This window comes from Rhinolophus sinicus, linkage group LG07 (assembly GCF_036562045.2).
Source record: "Rhinolophus sinicus isolate RSC01 linkage group LG07, ASM3656204v1, whole genome shotgun sequence".
NCBI classification, from domain to species: Eukaryota; Metazoa; Chordata; class Mammalia; order Chiroptera; family Rhinolophidae; genus Rhinolophus; species Rhinolophus sinicus.
This window is the reverse complement of record NC_133757.1, coordinates 79,303,330-79,326,061: the sequence shown is the minus strand read 5'-3', so window position 1 is coordinate 79,326,061 and position 22,732 is coordinate 79,303,330. Positions and strand designations below refer to the sequence as shown.

General features: G+C 51.6%; 3 protein-coding genes across 4 annotated transcripts; 1 reads left to right on the top strand and 2 right to left on the bottom strand.

The window, feature by feature from the left end:
* The first annotated feature begins 1,887 nt into the window (after positions 1-1,887).
* On the top strand, positions 1,888-5,432 carry MVB12A (multivesicular body subunit 12A). The gene is made up of 9 exons (XM_019737075.2): positions 1,888-2,055; positions 2,142-2,240; positions 2,365-2,461; positions 3,436-3,562; positions 3,948-4,067; positions 4,141-4,247; positions 4,482-4,543; positions 4,877-4,933; positions 5,067-5,432. The coding sequence occupies exons 1-9, from the start codon at positions 1,972-1,974 to the stop codon at positions 5,127-5,129; spliced, it is 816 nt and encodes a 271-aa protein (XP_019592634.1). The 5' UTR covers positions 1,888-1,971; the 3' UTR covers positions 5,130-5,432.
* Positions 5,433-9,215: 3,783 nt separating this feature from the next.
* On the bottom strand, positions 9,216-14,694 carry TMEM221 (transmembrane protein 221). 2 transcript variants are annotated; one of them, XM_019736746.2, is made up of 4 exons: positions 14,171-14,694; positions 12,929-13,014; positions 10,419-10,649; positions 9,216-9,768 (listed from the first exon to the last, which is right to left on the bottom strand). In XM_019736746.2, exons 1-4 carry the CDS (start codon positions 14,488-14,490, stop codon positions 9,707-9,709), a joined length of 699 nt encoding a protein of 232 aa, XP_019592305.2. In that variant the 5' UTR covers positions 14,491-14,694; the 3' UTR covers positions 9,216-9,706. The 2 variants fall into 2 exon arrangements, with proteins under 2 accessions (XP_019592305.2, XP_019592304.2); XM_019736745.2 differs by having other exon boundaries at positions 9,216-10,649.
* Positions 14,695-18,185: 3,491 nt separating this feature from the next.
* Positions 18,186-21,326, bottom strand: NXNL1 (nucleoredoxin like 1). The gene is made up of 2 exons (XM_019736720.2): positions 21,001-21,326; positions 18,186-19,219 (listed from the first exon to the last, which is right to left on the bottom strand). Exons 1-2 carry the CDS (start codon positions 21,324-21,326, stop codon positions 18,796-18,798), a joined length of 750 nt encoding a protein of 249 aa, XP_019592279.2. The 3' UTR covers positions 18,186-18,795.
* Positions 21,327-22,732: the final 1,406 nt, after the last annotated feature.

The window sequence follows — 22,732 nt, the reverse complement described above, 5'->3', positions numbered from 1 at the left end:
TTGGATAAATAAATGCCATCCCAGAGACCAAATGGGTTTTAACACTCCTCCAGGCCAGTCCAGCTCTAACTCCTGGGTGAACAAACAGTCACCTGAAATTAAGATAAAGAAGTTTTGAGTCCCATCCCTGGAGCCAGCGCTTTTAATTTATTAACTAATATCTGTCTCTTCTCATCTAGGGGCCATCAGGATACAAATTATGTCCCAGTGAGGCTTCCAGTGCACTCTGACCAAGGAAAAAGAGACCCCCTTTTTTTTATTATTTAAGGACAGATAGGGTGAGCGTTTCCTGAATACCCATTAAGTAGGGACAGCTCTACCTCCTTCTCACCTTGAAGCAGATACAGAAAAGACCTCCCGTCCCTCAACTGCCCACAGAGATTTATGGGGATCACGTCTCTCAGGGAAAACAAGGCAGGCAGTTAAGAGACAGGTACTTGAGTCTCTGAATTCCTGCACGTCCAACACAATCTATGAGGAGCACCACTTGGAGACCTCTCGAATTCTTCCCTTATCTGCCCTAACCATTAGCTACTGTGAAGAGTCTAAAATACAATAAATTAGACCGGTTCTACTAGACCAGTAGAGGACTACAACGACCACCACCTCACCCTAGCCTCATTATGTTATCATTATAATATTATACATATGCCCAGTAGTTCATTAATATCATTATAACGAGGGAACTCTGGGAAGAGACATGCGCAGTCTAAGAGGATGAGGTAATAGCGACTCATCAATCACAGGAGTCAATCAAGTGGTCCCTGTGTCTGGAGGGGCCCATCCCAGAGAAAAAAAATAAAACCTCCAGACCCCCTGTAACAATGGGCCTTGAGCCACTTTTCTTAGTGCTCCGCCCACTCCTAATTTTTTGGAGTGTACTATCTCTTCTAATAAACTTTTTCACCACTTTACTTCTGTGTCTCTTTCAATTCTTTGCTCCAGATGCCAAGAACTTGGACACCGCACCAAAGAGGGCCCATCCTTGGATAACGCAGCGGCTGGGATTCCCACCTCTCACCCAGGAGACCCAGGTTCAATTCCTACTGTGGTGAAGCTACCGGACACTCTGCCCAGACTCCACCATGTTTGTTGTCCGGTTTGAGAGCCAAGCCCGGGCTTCTCACTCTCTGGTAACATTACCAGTAAATACTGCAAGGGAGTTGTAAATTTGGATTCCAGTGTCTGGGCGCCTGAGGATTAAGAAATTGCTCTTTTCCAGGTTAGGTCGTTGTTAATTAACAAGGTATAGGTAGCCTTGAGAATGGGAACAAATAGTTAATCAGTGAGGGGAGAAACAAAGAGAAAACAGGTATCAGGAGAGATCAAACTGCAAACAAACTAAGTCTAATTACAAGTGGCTAGATAGAGAGCTATGCGATGAGTCAAACTGCAAACTAGTTAAGTCTAACTACGTTATTGATTCCCTGAATTTCACCCTTACACAAGTTACACGAAGATTTCATGGCTTATGGTGGTCGGCAATTTTGTTATTTAAACTAATCGCTGTGTGACACAGGAAAGTCTCTTTTGATATGACTTCCCAGAACTAGAATTGTAGGGTTTTCATATTTCTCCCTTAAATTTTCGGGAAACCTAGAACGTGTCTCTACAGGAGACGCCTATAAAGCCCAGCATTCTGGGGAACATAGCTCTGGTTTGAACCGAGAGCGAGACGCCCGGCGCTGAACAGAGACATTTCCGGCGGAAGTTGCTGGACGTGAGAAGAAAGAGAGTTTTCCGCAAACGTCTCTGCTCACAGGCGCACCAGGGCGACGCATGAGGGGCGTGGCTCCGTGTCCCCACAAGATTGGCCAGTGGCTTCCCGGGCAAGCGCAAATGGCGCATTATGAGCCCCGCCTTCGCAGGGCCGTCTGGGAATTGTAGTTCAGACTCCTGTCCCAACTCGGCAGTGGGACATTGGCTCAGAAGTCCGAGGCGGTCCACCGCCTTCGGCACTTGACTAGGAGGATGGATCCAGGGCACGACGCGGCGCCGTTGGCTGGCCTGGCGTGGTCGTCGGCCTCGGCACCTCCGCCGCGGGGATTCAGTGCGGTGAGCAGCGTTGGGAAGTGGGGATTGAACGGCTGGGGCAGCTGCGGCAGGGCAGGATCCTGGCGCTGACTCGCTTCCCCCCGTAGATCTCTTGCACCGTGGAGGGGGCGCCAGCCAGCTTCGGCAAGAGCTTCGCCCAGAAATCTGGCTATTTCCTGTGCCTGAGTACCTTGGGCAGCTTGGAGGTAAGGCGCGTCCACCTCCGGGATCCCCGGGGTCCGCCCACTCTCCCCGTCATTTAGCTGGGCCCTACGCCAGGTGCGCGGTCCCGGCTGCTGAGTGACTCTCGCTCTATTCTTCCCAATCCAGAATCCGCAGGAGAACGTGGTAGCCGATATCCAGGTCCTGGTGGACAAGAGCCCCCTCCCGCCGGGCTTCTCCCCGGTCTGCGACCCCCTGGACTCCAGTGAGGCTCGCGGGTGGGGGGCGCGTCCGCGTCCCTGTGTGGAGAATTTGGGGGGTGGGTGGAGGGACAACAGGCGCGCGATTTCTGAACCTTGGCCGCCCCCTCAATGCTCTGGGTGATGACAGGATTGGCTGAGGACTCGGTGCCCTGTTCTAGGGCGGGGTGACGGACCCTGCCCTGCGTGAAAATGTGCAGTTGGCACAGTCTCTGCCCTAGAATAACAATTGCGACCTATTTTATTGCTGTCACTGCTACATCTTCTCCTTACCGCGTAGCCAAGCTGAACCACGAGCAGTTCTCTTTCATTTCCAGGCTTTTGCACACTCCGAGTCCTCTGCCTGGAGCACCCTTTCCCCACTCTTCTCGTTAGCTAATACTTCATTCTCCCGACCCCTCTTCTGTCCTACGCAGCCCTGGCGCTGCCCTCCCAGCCCTGACCGCTCTTTAATCTCTAAACCTGGCTCTCTAAACCTGGCTCTCTCTGCCTCCCACCGTGTCTTGTTATTTATATTTGATTTTCAGGGTAGATCTATTGATACTGGAGTTAACAAACTTTTTCTGTAAAGGGCCAGGTAGTAAATATTTAAGGCTTTGTAGACCAGGTGGTGTCTGTTGCATATTCTTTTCTTCACAATCCTTTAAAAATGTAAAACCATTCTTAGCTCACGAGCCCTACAAAAACAGATGTTGGGTGGGATTTGGCTCATAAGCACCCAATTCTGTCTGATTCCACAATTACCCCCTCTAGCTGTGGTTCTCATGGTCACCCATGAATGCTCTTCCATGTCACCAAAGATGAGCCAGCTCCAATGGCTCTGTGAATGGAATGTCTATACCATTTATGATTTCATCACTGCCCTAACACCATCCAGGTGACTGCCTTAAACGGTGCCCTGGCTAGGGTCATCTTGGAGCCATCTTTGGGTCCCTTCCCTGCTTTTCCTTCTTCTCACTCCCCTGCCCCCCACTCCCAGAGGCTTCTGTGTCCAAGAAGAAACGTATGTGTGTGAAGTTGGTGCCCCTGGGGGCTGCGGACACAGCTGTGTTTGACATCCGACTGAGTGGGAAGACCAAGACTGTGCCTGGATACCTGCGAATAGGGTAGGGCTGCCCCCTAGCCTCTAGCCTCCTTCCTTGCCCTCCAACTCCCATATGTACGCTTCTGACCCTCAGGGACTCCCCTGAAGCCTCCTATCCCTTCTGTCACCTCTCTGGGCCTCAGTTTCCACATGGTAAAAGGGGGACAGTTACACGAGTCTCATAGGGCCGTCATAAGGAATAAATAAGTTCGTGTGTTTGAAGTGCACAGTATGGCGATAGGACCCCACAGTGGCTTAGGATGTGGGCTGAGATGCTGAAAGGAAAACTCCCCAAAAGGCAGGAGTCACCCAGAGGCCCGGATTCCTCTTTCCTTCTCCTGGCACCTGTTCTCAGCCCTGGCTGCACCTTGCGCCAGAACCCCTTTTTGTTTTCCCTCCCCCTCTAGGGACATGGGTGGCTTTGCCATCTGGTGCAAGAAGGCAAAGGCCCCTCGGCCAGTGCCCAAGCCCCGAACTCTCAGCCGGGATATGCAGGGCCTCTCCTTGGACCCACCTGGCCAGCCCAGGTGAGTCCTGGACTCGGGGATGGGGGCAACAAAGGGGGGTCAGGCCTAACCTGGGCTGTCTGGTCTCCACCAGCAAGAGCGGCTTCCCAGAGCGGACGCTGTCCAGACTGGGCTCACGGGCCTCCACCCTGCGGAGGAATGATTCCATATACGAGGCCTCCAACCTCTATGGCATCTCAGGTGAGTGCAGAGTGGGAAACTGAGGCACAGGGGCGGGGCAAGACTGCTTGAAGGTTATATAGCCTGGAAGGGCAGGGCCAAGGTTGGAACCACGACTGGCTCCATGCTCATTCTGTAAGGACGGGGCAGGGGAAGGGACCCTATGTGGTAGGCTTCTGGGGTTACGTGGGCAGCAGTGAGGCCCCAAGCCCCATTCCCCTCAGCTCCTTACTCCACTCTCCATGCTTTCCTCAGCCATGGATGGGGTTCCCTTCACGCTGCACCCCCGATTCGAAGGCAAGAGCTGTGGCCCCCTGGTGAGTCTAGACCTTGGGGAGCCTGGGTCTGCCCTTTCTCATCTCCTTTCTAGCACTGGAATGCAGTGGGTGTCATCTGTGCACCCCGCCCCCCGCACAGAGGCCCACATTCCTGGGTTTGGGGAGGCTGGAAGCCAAGGGGTAAGGGCTAGAGGGTCTTAGTCTGAATGGGGGAGTCAGGAGGGGCAGTTGGATTCTGGTGGCTAGAGGCTGTGGCAGGAAGAGGGAGGGGATGTTCAGGCAAATATTGAGGGGGAGCTGTCCTTGAAGGTAAGGAAGTGGGGGTTCCAAGTAGGGATCTGGGCCCCAAACTGACCTGACCCTACCCACCAGGCCTTCTCTGCATTTGCTGATCTGACCATCAAGTCTCTCGCGGACATTGAGGAGGAGGTGGGTACGGGGTGGGGAGGGAATGCTGGGGCCCCCTACTTCTCAGGGCTGGAGATCTCTCAGTCCCTAAACGTCCCCCCATTCCTTGGACACCCCCGTGGTCCCTCCCTCATTCTGAGCTCTCTCCCCGCAGTACAACTACGGCTTCGTGGTGGAGAAAACAGCAGCTGCGCGCCTGCCCCCCAGCGTGTCATAGCCTCTTGCCTGCCCCAGGGAAGAGGCCCCTGCCCGACACTCCCTGGACTGGCAGCTGCCTGCCCCACCTCATGTTGGGGACCTTGGCGACACAGGGCGTTCTGGACCCTCAGCCATGCAGAGTTGCCTCCCTGAAGGAGGGGGTGACCTGGCTGCTTGGCGATGAGATCTCCTGCCCAGGGCCCTGCAGGGCAGGGGTGGGGGTGGGATGGAAACCAGTGCCTTCGAGTCATTTGTGTCAAAACTGCAGGGCCTGGAGGCCACATGGGCGTCCTCCTGGCAATAAACACGCATGCTGTCCGGAGTCCTTATCCTGGCCCTGGGTCCTCTGTGGCTCCTGGTCTTCACCTCACACGCGGAGCACCAGCCAGGTTGGCTGTGCACCCAGCAAGCAGGTGAAATCCTGGAGGGGAGGTGGCGTTGTGGCCACCCCCATTCCACAGAATGGGGAACTGAGGCTCAGCCAGGGCCTGAGCCAGGACTCTAGGTCACAGAGAAGATCCTTCCTGCTCTTCTATCCTTGAGCATAACAGTAATAACAGTAACAGCTACCGTTGATCATGGGACCATGTCCCCAACACCTGGCGCACAGTATCTCACTTAATCCTCCCAGCCCAGTGGGGAGCTCCTACTTTGTCACCATTTTACAGATAGGAAAACTGAGGCAGGGAGCGGCTAAGGTCACAGCTGGGAGTAGAACCCAGAGCCCACTCCTAATCAGCAAGCTTTTCCTCCTCCTCTGCACCCCTTTTCCTCCACTGTGCTGTGGATACAAGTGGGGAGCTCTTATTCACAGTAATTAAATTTTATAAAGTAACTGCGAAAATTGAATTAGGAATACTGACTGGACTCTTCAGGAAAACAGGTAGTTTCCTGTAAGTCTCTGGTCATATTTTTGTGAAGTGATCAATAGATAACCTTGTTTTGTGTGTGTTTCAAGACACCTTGTTTATTACATATACTGCTGATTTGCTAACATTGAACTCGCTGCCAACTGTAACTCAGGCCTGAACAAAGCCCATCTAACACGTATTTTCTCCAAAAGGCACATCACAGCCTTCTTGAGCTTAGAGATACCAGACAGCACTTCTGCACTACGCTTGGGGGCCTTCTTCAAACAGAAATATCAAGGAAAAGCATAAAATTGTGCCACTAAATAGATGGCAAGAACTTGCTTACTGTCTTGGAACTGGAACAAGCGGCAGAGTATCACCTTTCCACCTCCGCTGGGAACGTGCACTTCCTGCGACTCAAAAATTTCCTGCTCTGTGCATGTCCTCCAATGCACAGAGTATTGATTTTTTTTAGGGGGGTTACAAATAATTTTTAGCTAGTAGGACAATTCACAAATAAGGAATCTGAATAATGAAGCTCGACTTTTTGTGAAATTAACTGCCCCAGGCTCACGCTCTTTCTGCCACGTGTGTTTTTCCCCACCCCCCTTTTTATTTAATTTTTTTTATTGGGGAACAGTGTTTTTCCAGGACCCATTAGCTCAATGTCAAGTAGTTTTTTAAATCTAGTTGGGGGGGGGCTCAGCTCATTTGCCATGTGGGAATCGAACCGGCGACCTTGGTGTTATGAGCACTGCGCTCTAACCACTGAGCAAACCGGCTTCCCCGGCTCCTGCTCTCCCACATCCCTGTAGCATTGGGGTGGCCCAGGTTCTGCCACTGTCGGGAATGTCCCCAGATCCCTGTGACTCAGAAAGGCTAAGGCTTATTTTTCGTTCATACTATGTGCCCATGGCAGGGGAGCAGCAGACTGTTGGTTGTAGTTGTGCAGAAATCTCTGACAGTGGGGACAGAAAGGTCTCACACTATAAATTAAATGCCGTAGCCTAGAAGTGCGTCGTTCAAGTTCCACTTACAACTCATTGGCCAGAATGGGTCTCATGGGACTTGGAAGGGCCAGCGCACCCTCCTGGGCCCTCGTGTCTATCAATACTTCCCCTCCTGAGGGAGAGGCTGCCTTGTACAGGGGTCTGAGGGAAAAGGGGTCCCTGCTCTGTGGTCTGAGGGGTTGTGGGGGAGGCAAATTCCTGCTCTGGGGTCTGAGTGGGGAGACAGCTGTCCTGGAGAGGTGGGTGAGGGGAGACCATGCAAAAGGTACCCCCTCCCCCACACACTCAGTTTGGGAAAACTAGGCCTTGGGTGCTAAGATATCTCCCACATCTCCCCCTCTGGGCACAGCCAGCTCCTGCCAGGTCTAGCCCAGGCTGCTCTGGCGCCGGCCTAGGAATCCGATGCCGTGTGGAAGCAAAGCCCGTTTGTTCTCCTTGGTTTCCTTCTCAGCCTCCCCCAAACCAGTGCTGGATCACTTTCCAAGGTGTCTGTGTGTGATGGGGCCCCTGCAGGACCTGTGCTGGCTTTGGGTCTGACTGGACTGTCACTATATGACCCTGCAAAATTCCAAAGCTCTGAGCCCTGCTGTGAGGGCCTGGACCCTCACCGCCTCCCAAAGTGGCCAGGGCCGCCTCAATCTTAACAGTCCCAGGCTGAGCTGACATCACCTTGGGCTACAGAGGAGGGAGCCAAAGTCTTATCTTTCCCTCCTTTTGCTCCTGGGTGCTGACAGCCAGGCATCACAGAGACCTGGGTACCAAGAGGGACATTTCTGGAGAGACGCTGTCCCAGCTCCACTGCTCACTAGCTGGTGACCCTGAGCAGTGACTCAACCTCCCTGTATTTACAGAACTTTTCCGTCACCCCCAAAGGAGACCCCGTCCTCATTAGCAGTCACTCCCTTACCCCCTCCCCCAGCCCCTGGCAACCACCAATCTGCTTTGTGTGTCTATGGATTTGCCATTTCTGGACTTTTCATATAAATGGAATCAAACACTATGTGACCTTTTGTATCTGACTTCTTTCACTCGGTGTGATGGTTTCAAGGTTCATCCAGGTTGTAGCGTGTGTCAGTGCTTCGTTCCTTTTTATGGCTGAGTAGCCTTCCATTGTGTAGATGGACTGTTTTATTCATCCATTCATCAGCTGATTGACATTTGGGCTGTTTCTACCTTTTGGGGATTGTGACTAGTGCTTCTATGAACATGCATGTAGAAGGATTTGTTTGAACACCTGTCTTCGATACTTTCAGGCCCCCTTAAATTTTATACTCCCACCCTAGTCCTGTTCCTGGGGATGAGGCCACTGGGTCCACCTTCTAGCTCCCCTGACCAGTCCAAGAGGTGAGGCCCTCTGCACCAACATCCAGTCAGGGGTGTTTCCTCCTTGCTCTACTCTCTCCCCCACCCTGAGACCCCGGAACCCGCCCCATTCGAGGGAGTTCTCAGAAACGGGAGTCTCCAGTATTCTTCAGGCACCTGCTCTATCCTGGATCCCTATGGGATGGGGTTTCAGCCATCGCTGCTGTGTGGTCTCACTTCTTGGGCCTCAGTTTCCCCATCTGTGAGTGGGGCTGTCTTGAAGATTTACTGAGGCCAGGAAAGCACCTGGTCTGTGCCTGCAACACCGACATTTGATAAAGACGTGACATGTATGTATTCTTTTTTTATCTTCGTTGATATTCATCTTGCTTGCCAACAGCCCGTGCTTACTGGGCACGCACGTCAGGCACCCCGTGGGACGCTTATGTACATTATCTCTTGACCCCACTCCACTGGCGAGGAGAAAGTCTGTGTAGCTTCCCAGGGGGCCAGGGAGGAAGGAGATGGTTAAGGCTGGTGAGGCACCCAGCTGGGTCTCGACCTGGGGTCAAACTTGGGAACCAGCTACCCTGCTGGTTGCTGTCATTTCTCTGCCCATTGGGGCCTCAGGGGGTCTTCAAGCCACTGTGTGGCTGAGACTACTTTGCTCCTTGGGCCCTGGAGTCCCCATGTGGCCCAGGAAGGGACAGGCTGGAAGACTTCCAGGGACATCTGTCCATTTGGGGTAGAGGTGTGTGGGGGGGTCAGGCCATCCCCACTCCCAGTGAAATTTATATGCATGATTTGTGGGAGATGGGTGCCAGATTGGGGTCTACAAGGGGCATATCCCCTGCCTCCCATTCCTGTTACCCCACCCTTCACCCCAAGCTTGGGCTTGGCCATGCAGCAAGTTCAGGTGTGGCTCAAGTGACACAGAAATAGTGAGGGTTGAAGTTTATTTGTGAGTTCTGCAGGAAGGGAGAGGGGACAGGGCCTCCGGAGCTCCCTGGGGCACCAAGCTATCCACTCTAAGCCCTGTCAGTTCCGTGAGCCCCAGAAACTGGCCGTCAACCCCTCCTTTTCCTGCCATCAGGCACCGACTGACAGCAGCCCAGCCTGACACGAACTGAGGACATACTGTGCACAGGTTCCTGAAATGGCTTACACAGGGTCTCACAGGAGCCCTAGGCAGAGGGACCGCTTCCATCCCCATTTTATAGACAAGGAAACTGAGACATAAGAGTGGTGAAGCCCTCAGCCATGGACCCACAGCCAGGAGTCTCAGTGCAGCCCTCCAGGGCTGCTGTGCCCTGGGGCGCTCTACGCTCTGCACACACGTCTCAAACGCTCACAGCCTGGAAGGAGTCGCAGGGACTTGCACTGTCAGCAGCATGGGGGTTACAGGACCCAGGTTCAAATCCTGGCTCTGACGCTCAGTACTGGCCGGGGGACCCCTGGTGAGTCACTGCCCCTCTCTGGGCCTCGGTTTCCTCATCTGTAAAATGGATGGAGACATTTAGAGAACTACCACCTATGCCCCACCACCCCCTCCTGCCTATCACAGGACCTCATTCCTCTGCACAGCTACATTTCCCAGCCTCCCCCTGCAGTAAGGTGTGGCCATATGTCTCTGTTCTGGTCAGAAGGATTTCAAGGCCTCCCAGGAAGAAGTCCAAGAGATGCTGGGCCAGCCCTGACCTCTGCCTTTCCCTCCAAGTGAGGAGGTGAAGGCTGGAGCTCTGGCAGCCATCTTGTGCCATGTGACAAACTTGAGGACAAAAGCCAAGGATGCTGTGAACTCAGAGAGAAATCGAGTTGTACTGCTACTGTAGCTGACCCTGGATCTAGCTCTACAGAGTCCTATTCCTGCTGCCTGACACCCGCTCTCTATCCCCGATCCCTGGGTTCATACCAGCGTGGAGTCCTTTCCCGAACCCCCTGGCTTGTGGCTCAGCATGCTGCGCATCTCGTGGGTGACCCCTTCCCAGTGCCCCCCACTGGCTGATAGCGACCTGTGCATTCGGGATGCAGGCAGGCTGCTCTCCCAGCCTCCCCCCATGGCTGCAGATGCTGTGGCAGTGCCTGTGGGTCTGAGGGGGTCCCCAGGTTCTGGGCAAAATGAGTAGGGAGTTCGGTGGTGGGTACCCTGTTGGGGCTGAGCCTCAGGGCTGGCCTTGGAGACTTCAGCGGGGCGGACGGGGTCATCTTCAAAGTGCGGTGGGGACAGCTCATGGAGGCCACGGCGGGTGGCCCGGGCAGCCCGGAGCAGAGTGTGGGTCAGCACAGCCACCAGGGCCAGGGCACCCAAGCCAAGGATGGAGGCAGCTGCTGCTCCTGTCTCGATCTCGAAGAGCAGCAGAGCGTAGATGGACAGTGCTGAGGAAGGAAATGTTTCTCATTTATTCAGTCAGCAAATATTTGCTCCCCAAGCCCTGGGAGAGGTCCCCAAACAGGGGGCAGTTATTCAAAACCATATAACACGGTAGGCACATGGATTAACTAATCCAATCCTCTCATAGCCCACAACGACACCATGATGTCAATTTTACCATAAACGGGTACCTTTTCTATTATGTTATTATGTGTACTTTACCACAATGAAAACAACCCAGATCTCAGGCTTTCTGAATCCCTCTGATCGGCCTTGAGTGAATCACAGCTCTATTCTGGCCTCATTTTGCTGATCCGAACAAGATGGTTGGTAACTGGACCTTGAGAACCTGTTCTTATTCTCTGTCACCCTGTCCAGCATCCAGTTGGCACCAGTCTTTACTGTGGGGACTGTCCTATGCATTGTAGGACATTTAGCAGTGTCTACCTACTAGATACCAGTAGCACCTTCCCCCTGCCGTTGTTACAACTAAAAATGTCTCCAGATATTGCCAAATATCTCCTGGGGCACAGAATCAGCCCCCACTGAGAACTGCCAGTCCAGTCCCTACCCCAACCCTGGCTACTGATCTAGGAGCTCTGACCCACCCCTGAGGCATTAGTGATGTGTATGGTACTAGGCTTGGCCAATTAGCATTGCTTCCCCTGGTTGTAGTGATTGTTGCAGGGCTATCACATGACCCAAGCTCAGCCAATCAGATTCCCTGGGGAACTGGCGGTAGCTGAGAAGTCCAGAGCTGACTTCTTGGCTCTTTGTGGGCTGTTTTTATGCTTTCTCTGGCTCTGCCCTCTTGCTTTGGAAAATGCCACACTGTATCATGTCTGACATATTAAAGTGAGGCCAAGGACTTTTTTTGCTCTAAACATTTTTGAAAAGGTCTTTATAATTATTTTTCTGGCTCTGGTTAGCAACGAATGGAGGATTGGCTGGACATGCTGGGGAATTCTTGCCTAGTGAGGTCACCTAACCTCAAAAAGAATCTAAATGAGAGCTGAACGAATTCTTAATTTAACACTTAATGAGGCTGAAATAGTTACTTTCTTTGCCCTTTTCTCATATTTTAGAATGAGGATATTTTATTCTCCAAGTTGCCAACAGTTTTGTCAGCTCATGAAAAGGCTGGAGGTTGTAGGTATTGTGTGGAAAGTGCTCCTCAGTCATCCTCCTCAGGGGACAGCAGGTGAAGAGGCGAAGCAAGAGGCATTTCTGATGACCTCATTTGAGCACCTGGATCCAGCCACACCTGAAGCCAAACACCCCTGATCTTTTCTGATACACAAGTCACCCCATCCACTCTCTTTTTTAAAAAAAAACAACCCCACATCTGGAGCATTTTATTAAGCTCAACAACAAAAGTTATGCAGAGTGCCCTGCACTTCATATACAAATTCCCACAGTGAGCTGTAGGCTCACATCTCATAAGTAAATATTTTAAATATATCTTCTAAACTTCTACTTCTCTACTGTGGGACTAATAAAAAAATGTGATAGCAAATCCCTATTTTTCATTCAGTTGAATAATTTTTCTTCCAGTAAAACAGATTGTTTCTTGGGCTGCCAGGAATTAGTGTGGGACTCAGCATGGAGTATGCAGACCATCAACAAAATTTTCAAGATTACAACAAAACATAAGATGTCAAGAGTCTCTTTAAAGAAATCTGAAGATTTGATGCCTTTACCCGCAGGTGTGGATGAAAGTTGATCTAAGAAAAGTGATTACAAGTCAGGAAAGGAAAGACAGGGTGATGGGTCCTCTGGCACCCAGCTAATTAATTATTTTTACTCTGCTTCATGTTTTGGGATTTAAAATTATACTTCTAGTGTATAAATCACATTTTCCCCTCCTTAAGCCATTCTGGAGTTGAAAGTTCTGATGTTTATAACTAAAACCAGTTTTTGCTAACGCTAACCTCTGAAACACTATCTCCAGAAACCACCAAGGACATAGAAACTTTTGTTCAAACCAAAAGTTTCAGTAGAAAACTGATGAATCAGAAGTGTCACGGGGGCCAGATGTCACAGGGATTAACTTAGAATCCTCTCAGCGATTCTATGAGGCAATGAACAGTTAGCATCCCATTATACCAATGAGGAAACTGAGGCACAGAGAGAATTTTCCCAAGGCCTCAGAGTGAGAAAGTGTCAGAGCCAAGAGTTGAACACAGGCAGGGTGGCTCCAGAGCTGACCCCATTTATGGGGCCATTACCCTTGGTCACTCCAACCCAGGGCCCTAGACCCCACATCCTATCCCCGAGCACACACCTGCTAAGTAGACGGAGACCCCGCAGCAGAAGAGGCCGAGGGCCACATGTCTGAGGAGGCGGCAGTCGTACAGAAACCAGTCAGACCTGGGAGGGAGGGGGCAGGAAGGAAAAGGGCTCAAGAGGTGGAGCTGGTGGGGGAAGGCCAGGAAAGAGAGGGACAGAATGACCCAGTTTTGGGGAAAATGAGATCTATGTGAGGACCCAACGATCTATCCATCCATCCATCCATCCATCCATCCATCCATCCATCCATCCACCCATCCACCTCTCCATCCATCCACCTACCCACCTATCCATCTTTCCAGGAAAATGTCTACCACCATTTACCATCCATCCATTCATCCCCATCAATTATTCAATCATACAGCCACCTATCCATTTAACCATGCTATATGAATCCATCCACTCATTAATCCATCCATTCATTACCCACCCATCCATGTATCCATCCTCCACCTCCTATTCAGTATCCATCAAACCAACCAAACATTCATCTGTCCATCCATCCAACCACCATCCATTCCCCTTCCCCATAACCCATCTGTATACATCAGTCCATTCAAACACCCAACACTCACGAAGTAGCTATTATGTACGGACACTTGCTAGACACCTGACTTCCATTATTTTACAGGCCATAAGCTTATTTGGGAGATGAGGAAACTGGTTAACTTGCCACCAATGATGACAGAAACAGATTCCCAAGAGATGACACTGACTGCGGACCTAGTTTTGGGCCTCGCACCGTGCGACATACTTCCCTGGTGGGCACTTTCCCTTCTCCAGTCCCAAGAGATCAGGAAATTTAGGCTCTTCCATCATCACTCACCTCCCACCAGTACAACGGAAGTGGCCTCCTCCCTGGTCTCCCTGCACTTAGAGCTTAATGTTCCATAAATGACAGGGGCTTTCAACACTAGAGCTAGCTGGCCAAGGCCCTCTCTGAGTCTCAGTTGCCACATCTGTAAAATGGGTCACAGCAATGGTTGTACCTTCTGTAATTTTTAAACTAATATAGAATGGAGGAAGAGAGGCTGGGATGGAAAATCAAAGAGGGGAGGAAAGGAAGGAAAGATGGATGGATGGAAGCAGGGAGAGATGATAAAGGGATGGGGGGAGGGAGGGATGAATGGAGGGAAGAAGGGAAAAAACCTCTCCCCCAACCTGAGGCCCAGATCGGGGCAGCGGTTCGCCCAGGCTTGGCCAGTACCCAGCCGGGCGGAGGGTCCAGTCCTCCTACCTGCCGGGGCCAGGCCCCCTGGCCAGCTCGGCGCCCAGGTGGCCGCAGAGCGCGGCGAGCAGCAGGCAGGTGAGGCCCAGCACCAGTGCGAGAGCGGCCAGCGCTGCGGCCAGCGGCAGCAGCGCCCCGGCCGCGTCCTCGGGCAGCCCGGGACCCGCGCCCAGCTCCGGACCTAGCCCGTCGGTGCGCGGCCCCCGCAGCTCCGCGCGGCCCGCCTGCAGCTGAAACAGCAGCTGCGCGCCCAGAGCCGCCAATACCGCCGCCGGGACGCCCAGCAGGATCATCGCGGCCAGCACCCGGCTGCTGTAAGAGCGGGCCATGGCGAGGGTCCTGCAGCCTTGGGGACAGTCGAGCAGTCAGAGATTTTCGGGGGTCAGGGGAGTTGGGGGGTCCCGAGGGAGGCGGAGTCGCAGGGGTGTCTGAAAGTTGGAAGGCTGCGGGAGCCTCGGGATGCCGGTCGCAGTGGGGACGAGGAAGCTCCGTGAAAACTCAGGACAAAGTCTCTTCTTCTCCCTCCAGGGACCCTGCGGGCGCCCCCTCCCGGTCTCCAGGTGCTGGCGGGGCGGGGCCAAGAAGGGGCGGGGCGGACCCACCAGGATAAAGGGAGCGGTGGTCCCATCCTCGGAGCCCGACAGGTCTCTAAGCTCATAAAAGTACCGGACACACACCGTTACCCTAAGCACCTGTTTTATTGTTGTTTTTAAAAAAGAAACTTGAACACAATTTTAATTCACTTTGATATTCGGTCTTTACCTGCGGACCTTGCCATTGTTTGTGATTTCCATCCGTTCACCTTTAAGGCTTTGCAGAAATGTTGCCTCCTCCGCGGCACAAAATAGAGATCAAATTTACATGGAATAAAATTCACCATTTTAAAGTGAGCAAATCAGTGGCATTTAGTGCATTCACAATGTTGTGCAACCATCACCTCTATTTATTTCCAGAATATTTTCATCACCCCAAAGGAGATCTCATCCTCATTAGCAACCACTCCCCATTCTTCTCCCCGTTTCCCCCACTCCACTCCCCCCCACACACACTAATCTATTTTCTGTCTCAATGCATTTGCCTGTGCTGGACATTTCATATAAATGAAATGATACACAATGTGGCCTTTTGTCTGGCTTCCTTCACTCAGCATAGAGTTTCCCAGGTTTATCCAAGTTGTAGTGTGTGTGTGTCTCTCGGTGCTTCATTCCTTTTTTATGGCTGTGTAATATTCTATTCTTGTATGGATGGACCACATTGTGTTTACCTATTCATCCTTTGATGGACATTGGGTTGTTTCCACCCTTTGTTGATTGTGACTAGTGTTGCTATGAACATGTGTGAACTGTGATTGTTTTTGAGTCCCTGTTTTCATTTATTTTGGGTATATACCAGAGGGGAATTGCTGGGTCATATAGTCTTTCTATATTTAACTTACTGAAAAACCGCCAGACTGTTTTCCACAGTGGCTGCACTATTTTACATTCCCACCAGCAGTGCAGGAGGGTTCCAATTTCTTCATTTCCCCACCAAGACTTGTTATTTTGTATTTTTATTTTAGCCATCCTACTGGATGTGAGGTGGTATCTCACTGCAGTTTTGATTTGCATTTCCCTAATGGCTTCTGATGGTGCGCGTCTTTGCATGGACTTGTTGGCCGTTTGTGTATCTTCTTTGGAGAGATGTCTTTTCACGTCCTTTGCTTATTTTTGAATCCAGTTGTTTGTTTTGTTTACTGGAAGCACTTTGCATCTCCCTCATTGAAACATGTGCAATTTCCCTGCTGTCAGAGGCCCCCTGCTGGGGGCTGCTCCAAGACAACAGGATGTCTGTCTAAGTGTCCACCAACATGTCCCCTTAGAGTCCAGGACTTCACCCAGCACACAGTAGACCCTCAATAAATGCTTGCTGCATCCATGAATGAATGAATAAATTGCCTTGTACTCCTGCTCTGGAATTCTTGCAAAGTGTTAAATATCAAACCTGAAAATGGTTTCACAGGTAGCACATTCGTGATAGATCCAGAATAAGAGTGAATGAGTCGACACACATGGCCTCCTACAATCAGGGCCCTGTCTTAATGCACTCAGGCCTGAAAGACAGCATAGTCATCACCTGGGCTGAGGCACAGAGAGGTAGGCTGACTCACTAACTCACACAGCTTAGCACAGGCAGGGTGGTATTTGAACCCAGCAGCCTGGCTCCAATCCACTGCTCTAAACAACTTCACAAACACACTAGTTTTGAATTTCCAGGTCTCTTTTCTGATTTTGGGGTCTTTTTTTATAGGTTACAAATGTTTTAGATCTTCTGAAAAGAGTTTGAAAATGCTGAACCCTCAGCCAGTGCTTCATAAATAAAATGACTCTGGGGAGACAGTGTGGGGGGGTGAACCTCCAGCTCCAAGTAGCCTCCTCCTTTGCTGTGTAGCTTTGTGCAAGTCCTTTAATCTCTCTGGGCTTCCTCGTCTGTAAGGAAAATCAGTTCATTCCTTCATTCCTTCATTCATTCATTTATTCAACATGCTTTGACACAACACACCCAGCCTTTTTCTTCAGCACCAAAGTTAGAATGAATTTTCCATATTTTACAGGTAGGAAAAGTCCCAAATTGGGGTATCTGGGGCTCAGCGACTCATTTGGAACAAATTCCCTGCTCTGTTCCATGTGTTGGAGCTACACAGATGTAAGACAGTTGCCTTTATTTATTTGAAATGCATTGACCGGGAGCCCTTCCTGTATCCGTTTCCAGGTTTTGGGGATGCAGTGGTGACTAAGGCAGGCCCAGCTTGCCCTTCTGGATGGGGCTCATGGCCTGGTAGGGAGGTGGAAACACATGCTAAACCGGGCAAGTAAAGGGACAAGTCCATACAATGGCCAAAGGTCATTACAGCGCTGTGTTAGATTTCATCATTGTTTGCTGGGGACTTGGGTGGGGGGTCACATATACTAAGACTTGGCCCTTCCCTTGGGGTGTGAGTGACTTTCTAGTTTGGGGGTGTCTGGCTTCAAGTTGAAAAGTTAACCCTGCAAGTGGGTAGCACTCTGTGGGCAACACTCTGAAGGTGAGTTCATCTGCCTTGGCCAGGTGCCAAATTGTCCCTTCCTCACTATAGCCCGCACAGATAGGGGTGGGGATGGGGGGTTATGACTCCTGTTTACTGGGGAAAATGCGACCCGAAGAGGGCCAACGATTTGCCCACATGGCACAGTCTGACTCGATAGGGAGTGGACTTCCTGCCTCACTACCCAGGTGCAGAGGGCTGGCCACTGTGTGCTGGCAAGAACAATAGTAAAGATATTGATGGGTAGCATGTCCTGTGGTTTGCTCAGAAAGGATGTTTTAAGACTTTGTTCTAAAAGTTGTCGGTGAGCCTGTGACCTAGTATTAAGCACACTGAATTTAAGAGCCGTTATCACACAAGGTCCAATGCACAGGTGGGCCTACTGAAGTCCACAAAAGGAACACTGTGGCTGGAACCTGAAACAGATGGCATCACTGACATGATCCTCAATGTCCTCACCTTGAGAGTGGGGGTGAGGGGTAAGCATGAAATGAGGCACTTGTCCAGTCCCCAGGCTTCCCAGGCCCCAGGAGCATAGCCTCATCTTTCCTGGAGATTGAGCACAGGGGTGGGGCTTATATTATTTACATATTTGGCTCCGCCCCCTAGGACACGCTTCAAGGTTTGGCAGCCAGGCAACCCAAGAGGCAAAGCGAAGAGGTTCATGGCTAGGAGAGAATGACAGCTCTGACTTCTTGGCTGACCTGCTAGGTAGGACTTGGCCTTAGAGTCATTTTCCAGAAGAAAGAAAGGAGGCTTAGAGAGGGGAGGTGACTGGTAGGAGAGAACTGTCACACATCTGGGAAATGGTTCCGGACTGGCCGCCCCGGACCCAGCATACATGGCATGGCACCAAATATTGAAATGCATCCCATATAAACTATAAATCTGTTGTTAAAGGATTGTTATAATTTTGCATGTGAAATATGTGGGCAACTCATTTAACGTACGATGGGCTGAGAGTTCTCAGACAGGTTATTCGATTTTATTTGCATTTTCCCATTTTGGAACCATTAACCATTCCACCTTTCCCAGGTCTTAAAAATATTTCTGGGGCCTCCTGCCGGAAGGCTACACGCCGCTGGAGGACCGGAACAAGCCCTGGGCCCGCTTCCTGCTGTGGGTTTGTCTTATAGGGAGACCTCCGCCACCCGTACCGCCGTAGGGTCCCACACTACCCCAGGTCCCGCCCTGCTTTTCCCCGGGATCTCATCACAGCCCCATCGCCTCCTGGGGCGTGGACCTCAAGAAGATTCTCCCTATTCGCTACCCTCCGCCTTACCCTGCTTCCGGGGAACTCAGAACAGTCCCCCGCCCCCTGCTCTGGCCTAGTGCTGGGCACGCCCCCTCCTGGCCGAAACTCAGAATGGTCCCCTTCCCTTGCCCTGCACCGTTCCCTCCAACCCAGGTGGAGTTCAACACAGACTTCCATTCTCCCGCCTGCTTTCCACCTTGGGGGGACTCAAAGCTGCCCCCGACCCGCCCACCAGCGGGGTGGGGAGGGCACATCATAGATCCGCCCCGGTCCGTCGGTTCTCTCCCGTCTGATCACGCCGGCCCTCCAGTGTCACTGTCAAGAGTTTGATTTTGTTCTCAGTATGAGGGGAAAACCAGGGGTCAAAACGGCCCCTCTCACCCTCCTCCTCCTCCTCGGGTGTGTCATCCCAGAATCCCCACCCCCGGGGTCAGAACAGCCTCCCCACCCCGCCCCGGGGCCGCCCCCTTCCCGCGAGCCGCGTGTCCCTGGCGCCGCCGGGTCCACGCGGTACTTGCGGCGGCGCAGCGGTTCAGTGAGGCTGCGCGGTGCGGGGTCGTCCAGGTCCTCCGGCTGCAGGAAGCTGCGGTCTAGCACCTCGGCCGCCTCCAGCCAGTTGGCGAAGCACGTGGGGCCCAGGCGCTGTATCTCATCGGTCGCGTCGCGAGTGAGCACGTCGCCGCCCGGCTTGAGTACCACCACCGCCGGCAGGCGCTGCACGGAGAACCGGCGTCCTAGGTCCCTGCGAGAAGGAAGGGTCAGTGATCCCAAGCCGGGGAGCCCCATATCCCTTCTCTTAGTACTTACTGAGTGCCTTCTGTGTGCACTGCCTGGGCCGGGCGCTGGGGACGCCCGGGGACAAGGACAGGCTGGGCCACATTTGCCTCTGCGCTGTGCCTCCAACACCCTAGATTTGCTCCCACCTCAGGGCCTCTGCATTGGCCGTGCCCTCTGCCTGGAGCGTCTCCCTAGACTTATGCCGGTTAAGACCCAGCCTCAAATCCAAACACCTCCTTTTCCCTCCGCTGTGCAAGCACCTCTTAGCATCCACCACATTGTATAATTTATTTCTCCTGTTTATTATTTTTCTCCCACAGTGGAATGTAGCTTCTCTAGGGCATGGATTTCTGTCTCCATTCACTGGTGTCCCCAGTGCCTGAAACAATGCAGGGCACAGAGGAGGTACTCAGGACATGTATATGGGATGAATGAATGAATGCTGTTAAATGCCATAAAGAAATATTCATCTGGGTGAGGGACTTGTGGACAGGGAGGGCCTCTCCAAGGAGGTGACCTTTGAGCTGAGAGCTGCAAAAGGAGGAGGGGGGACATTGGGGGAGGGGTGTCCCAGGCAGAAGGGACAGCCCATGCAAAGGCCCTGAGGTGGGAGGGAGATTGGAATGCAGCCTGGATCACGTGGGCTCTCCAGGGTCATGGTTAAGAGTTTGGATTTTGTTCTCAGTATGAGGGGAAATCCAGTGAGAAACCATCCACAGCCCCAGGAAACCCCGAACCAAATTCCCTATCTAAGGCCAGAAGCACACACAGTCATCATGCAGTAAAGGGGGCTGCTAGACTGGGCCCATCGCCCACAGTTCTTAATTTCCGCCCACTAGGTTCTTGGGTGGCCCTTTTCCAGGCCTCCACACAAAGAACACATGGTACTTGCAAAACACCACAGGAGTAGGTCGCCTGACTTAGCAAATAGAAATACAGGACATCCAGTTAAATCTGAAAGCAAATATGGCAAAATGTTAACAATGGCTGTGGGTTTTCTTATGTACTTCTTGCAACGTTTTGGTATCTTTGAAAATTTTCATAATCAAGTATTAGGGTTTAAAAAGAATGAAAGTCTTGCTGCAGAAAAGGGGAAAGTTCTAAAATGGCCACAAACTAAAACACCGCTGCTCATTGTAAAGTTTGAATTCAACCACCTCTCTCTGCTCCAGCACCTTCCATGGCTCCCAGCTACTCTGAGGATTGCATCCACACTCGTTAAGGTGGCATTTGGGGCACTGCTACACATGGTGCCTGCAGACTGCTCACACCTGAAATTACTTGCAGTTCCCTGAACTGGTTGTTTCTCTGACAGCCTCCAAGCCTTTATGCTGTGCCCTCTGCCTGGATACCCTCCCCTTTCCTCATGCTTTACTCTCCCCTTCTCCCTGTCCTTAGGGGTCTCTCTTTAAAGCTACTTCTTCGGTGAGCACCCCTTGACCCCCAATCTCAGCCAGGTCTCCTATGGCATCCTCCCTTTGTCCTCTGAAACACTACTGTACTTTGCTATTATATATGAGTGTTTCACTCTTGTCCCCCTACTACCTTGTAAGCTCCCCAGAGACTAGATGGATATGGGCATGTGCACCCTCCTGTGTATCCCCCTGTTCTCCGTACACGGATTGGCACACAGGGGCTGCTCATCAACTCCAGATGGAGCAAATGTATCAACAAACTAATACTTCTCTCTCAGCAGAAACAGCCCCTCCTCCAGGAAGCGCTCCCTGACCTCCCCTCCCACCTCACCTCCTCAGGTCATCCTCAAAGGGCAGGAAGAGCCACTTCTTGGGCATGTCTCTGAGGAATAGGTCCTGCTGCTCCTCTGTGGGGTCCTGGGACACGTACACCAGAGCCAGCTGGGCTGCCCGAAGCACATAAAACTCATCTGTGAGCCGCACAAAGAAGTCCCTGAGGACAGGTGCGAAGGCCTGGCACTGTGGGCATGACCCGGCGCCGAAGAACAGCAGCACAAGCCGGTTGTCCAACCTGTGGCTGAGCTCCACCTCTGTGTCCAGCTCATCCTGGTCACTGTTGTTTCGGATCAGGATGTGGCCGGAGAACAGGGAGGACATGGCACCCTGGCTGGGGCTGGGGACAGGGTGGAGGGACCTTGTGTGGCCTTGGGCCTGATGGCTGGCTGCTGTCCCAGGATTAGGAATCTTAAAGAGGCCAGTTTAGTACCTCACTAATCTGCTTAAACCACCACCTGCTTCTGACCTAATTCTTCAGGTGCTCGCCTACAGGGGGCAGCAGCCCATGAGCCTCTTAGGGGACAGCAGCAAATGCACAGGATTGCAAAAGAAATCCGTCAGACTGACATACGAGTTTCAAAATATATTATTATGTGATGTAAAAATATACACTTCTTTGTGAACACATTAAGTAACCCTGATTCACGAGAGCTCTACTAATTACTGCAATTTCCGAGTTGAGATGTGCGTAAGTAGTGTTTTGAGGTGTCTGCCGTGACCAGGATGTGATACGAAAGTATCTTCAGTTTCCACGGATGACAAATTCACAGGGCTGGCAGATGCCTGCTTTGGCAGGATGTGAGAGGACATGCTAAATTCCAGTGAGAAGTTAATGAAAATAAAGTTGATTTTTTCCCCCTTGAATTCTGTCGGGGCAGCCCACCTTAAGATCCCGTGGTGGTGTACAGGTTGAAAATCAGGGCTACAGTATTTTGCAACCCTTCCATCAAGAAATGGAAACTAGTTTCCCTCTCTTTAAATCCAGGCTACTTTGTGATTTGCTTTGACTAACAGAATTTGGCAGAGGGTGTGAGTTTACAGGACAAGTCTTATCTGGCCTCCCACTGCCACTTATTTGTAATATTGCCTCAAGATGGGCCTGCCCCAAGTAAGGAAGCCAATGTAGCCCAGGGGTTGGCAAGCCTTTTCTGTAAAGGGCCGTGTAGTAAATATTTTGGGCTTTGTATGCCGTGTGGTCTCTATTGCAACTTTAAATTCTGCCACTGTCGTGCAAAGCAGCTCTAGACAATATGTAAATGAATTTATATGTCTGGGTTCCAATAAAATGCTATTTATGGATGCTGAAATTTGAACTTCATAGAATTTTCATGTGTCATGAAATATTAGTCTTTTGACTTTGTACAACCATTCAAAAATGTAAAAACCATTCTTAGCTCATGGTGAGCCAGATTTTGCCTGAGCTGCAATTTGCAGACTCCTAATCTATTGGATGAGAGGCCACATGGAGAACATCCAGCATCACCTGCCACACATGTCGTCCTCCAGCCCAGCCACCTGCAGAATGTCACAGAGTGACTGAGTTGGGTGAGACCAGCAGAGAAACTGACCGTCCAGGTAACCCATGGGATCCTGAGAAATAGTTGATTGCTATTGTATGAAGCCACTAAGTTTGGGGTAATTTGTTACACAGCAGTAGCTAACCAGAACACCTGGTCTAGAGGATTTTTCAGGACCTAGGAAAATGTGGGAGACTCTGAAAGGAACTT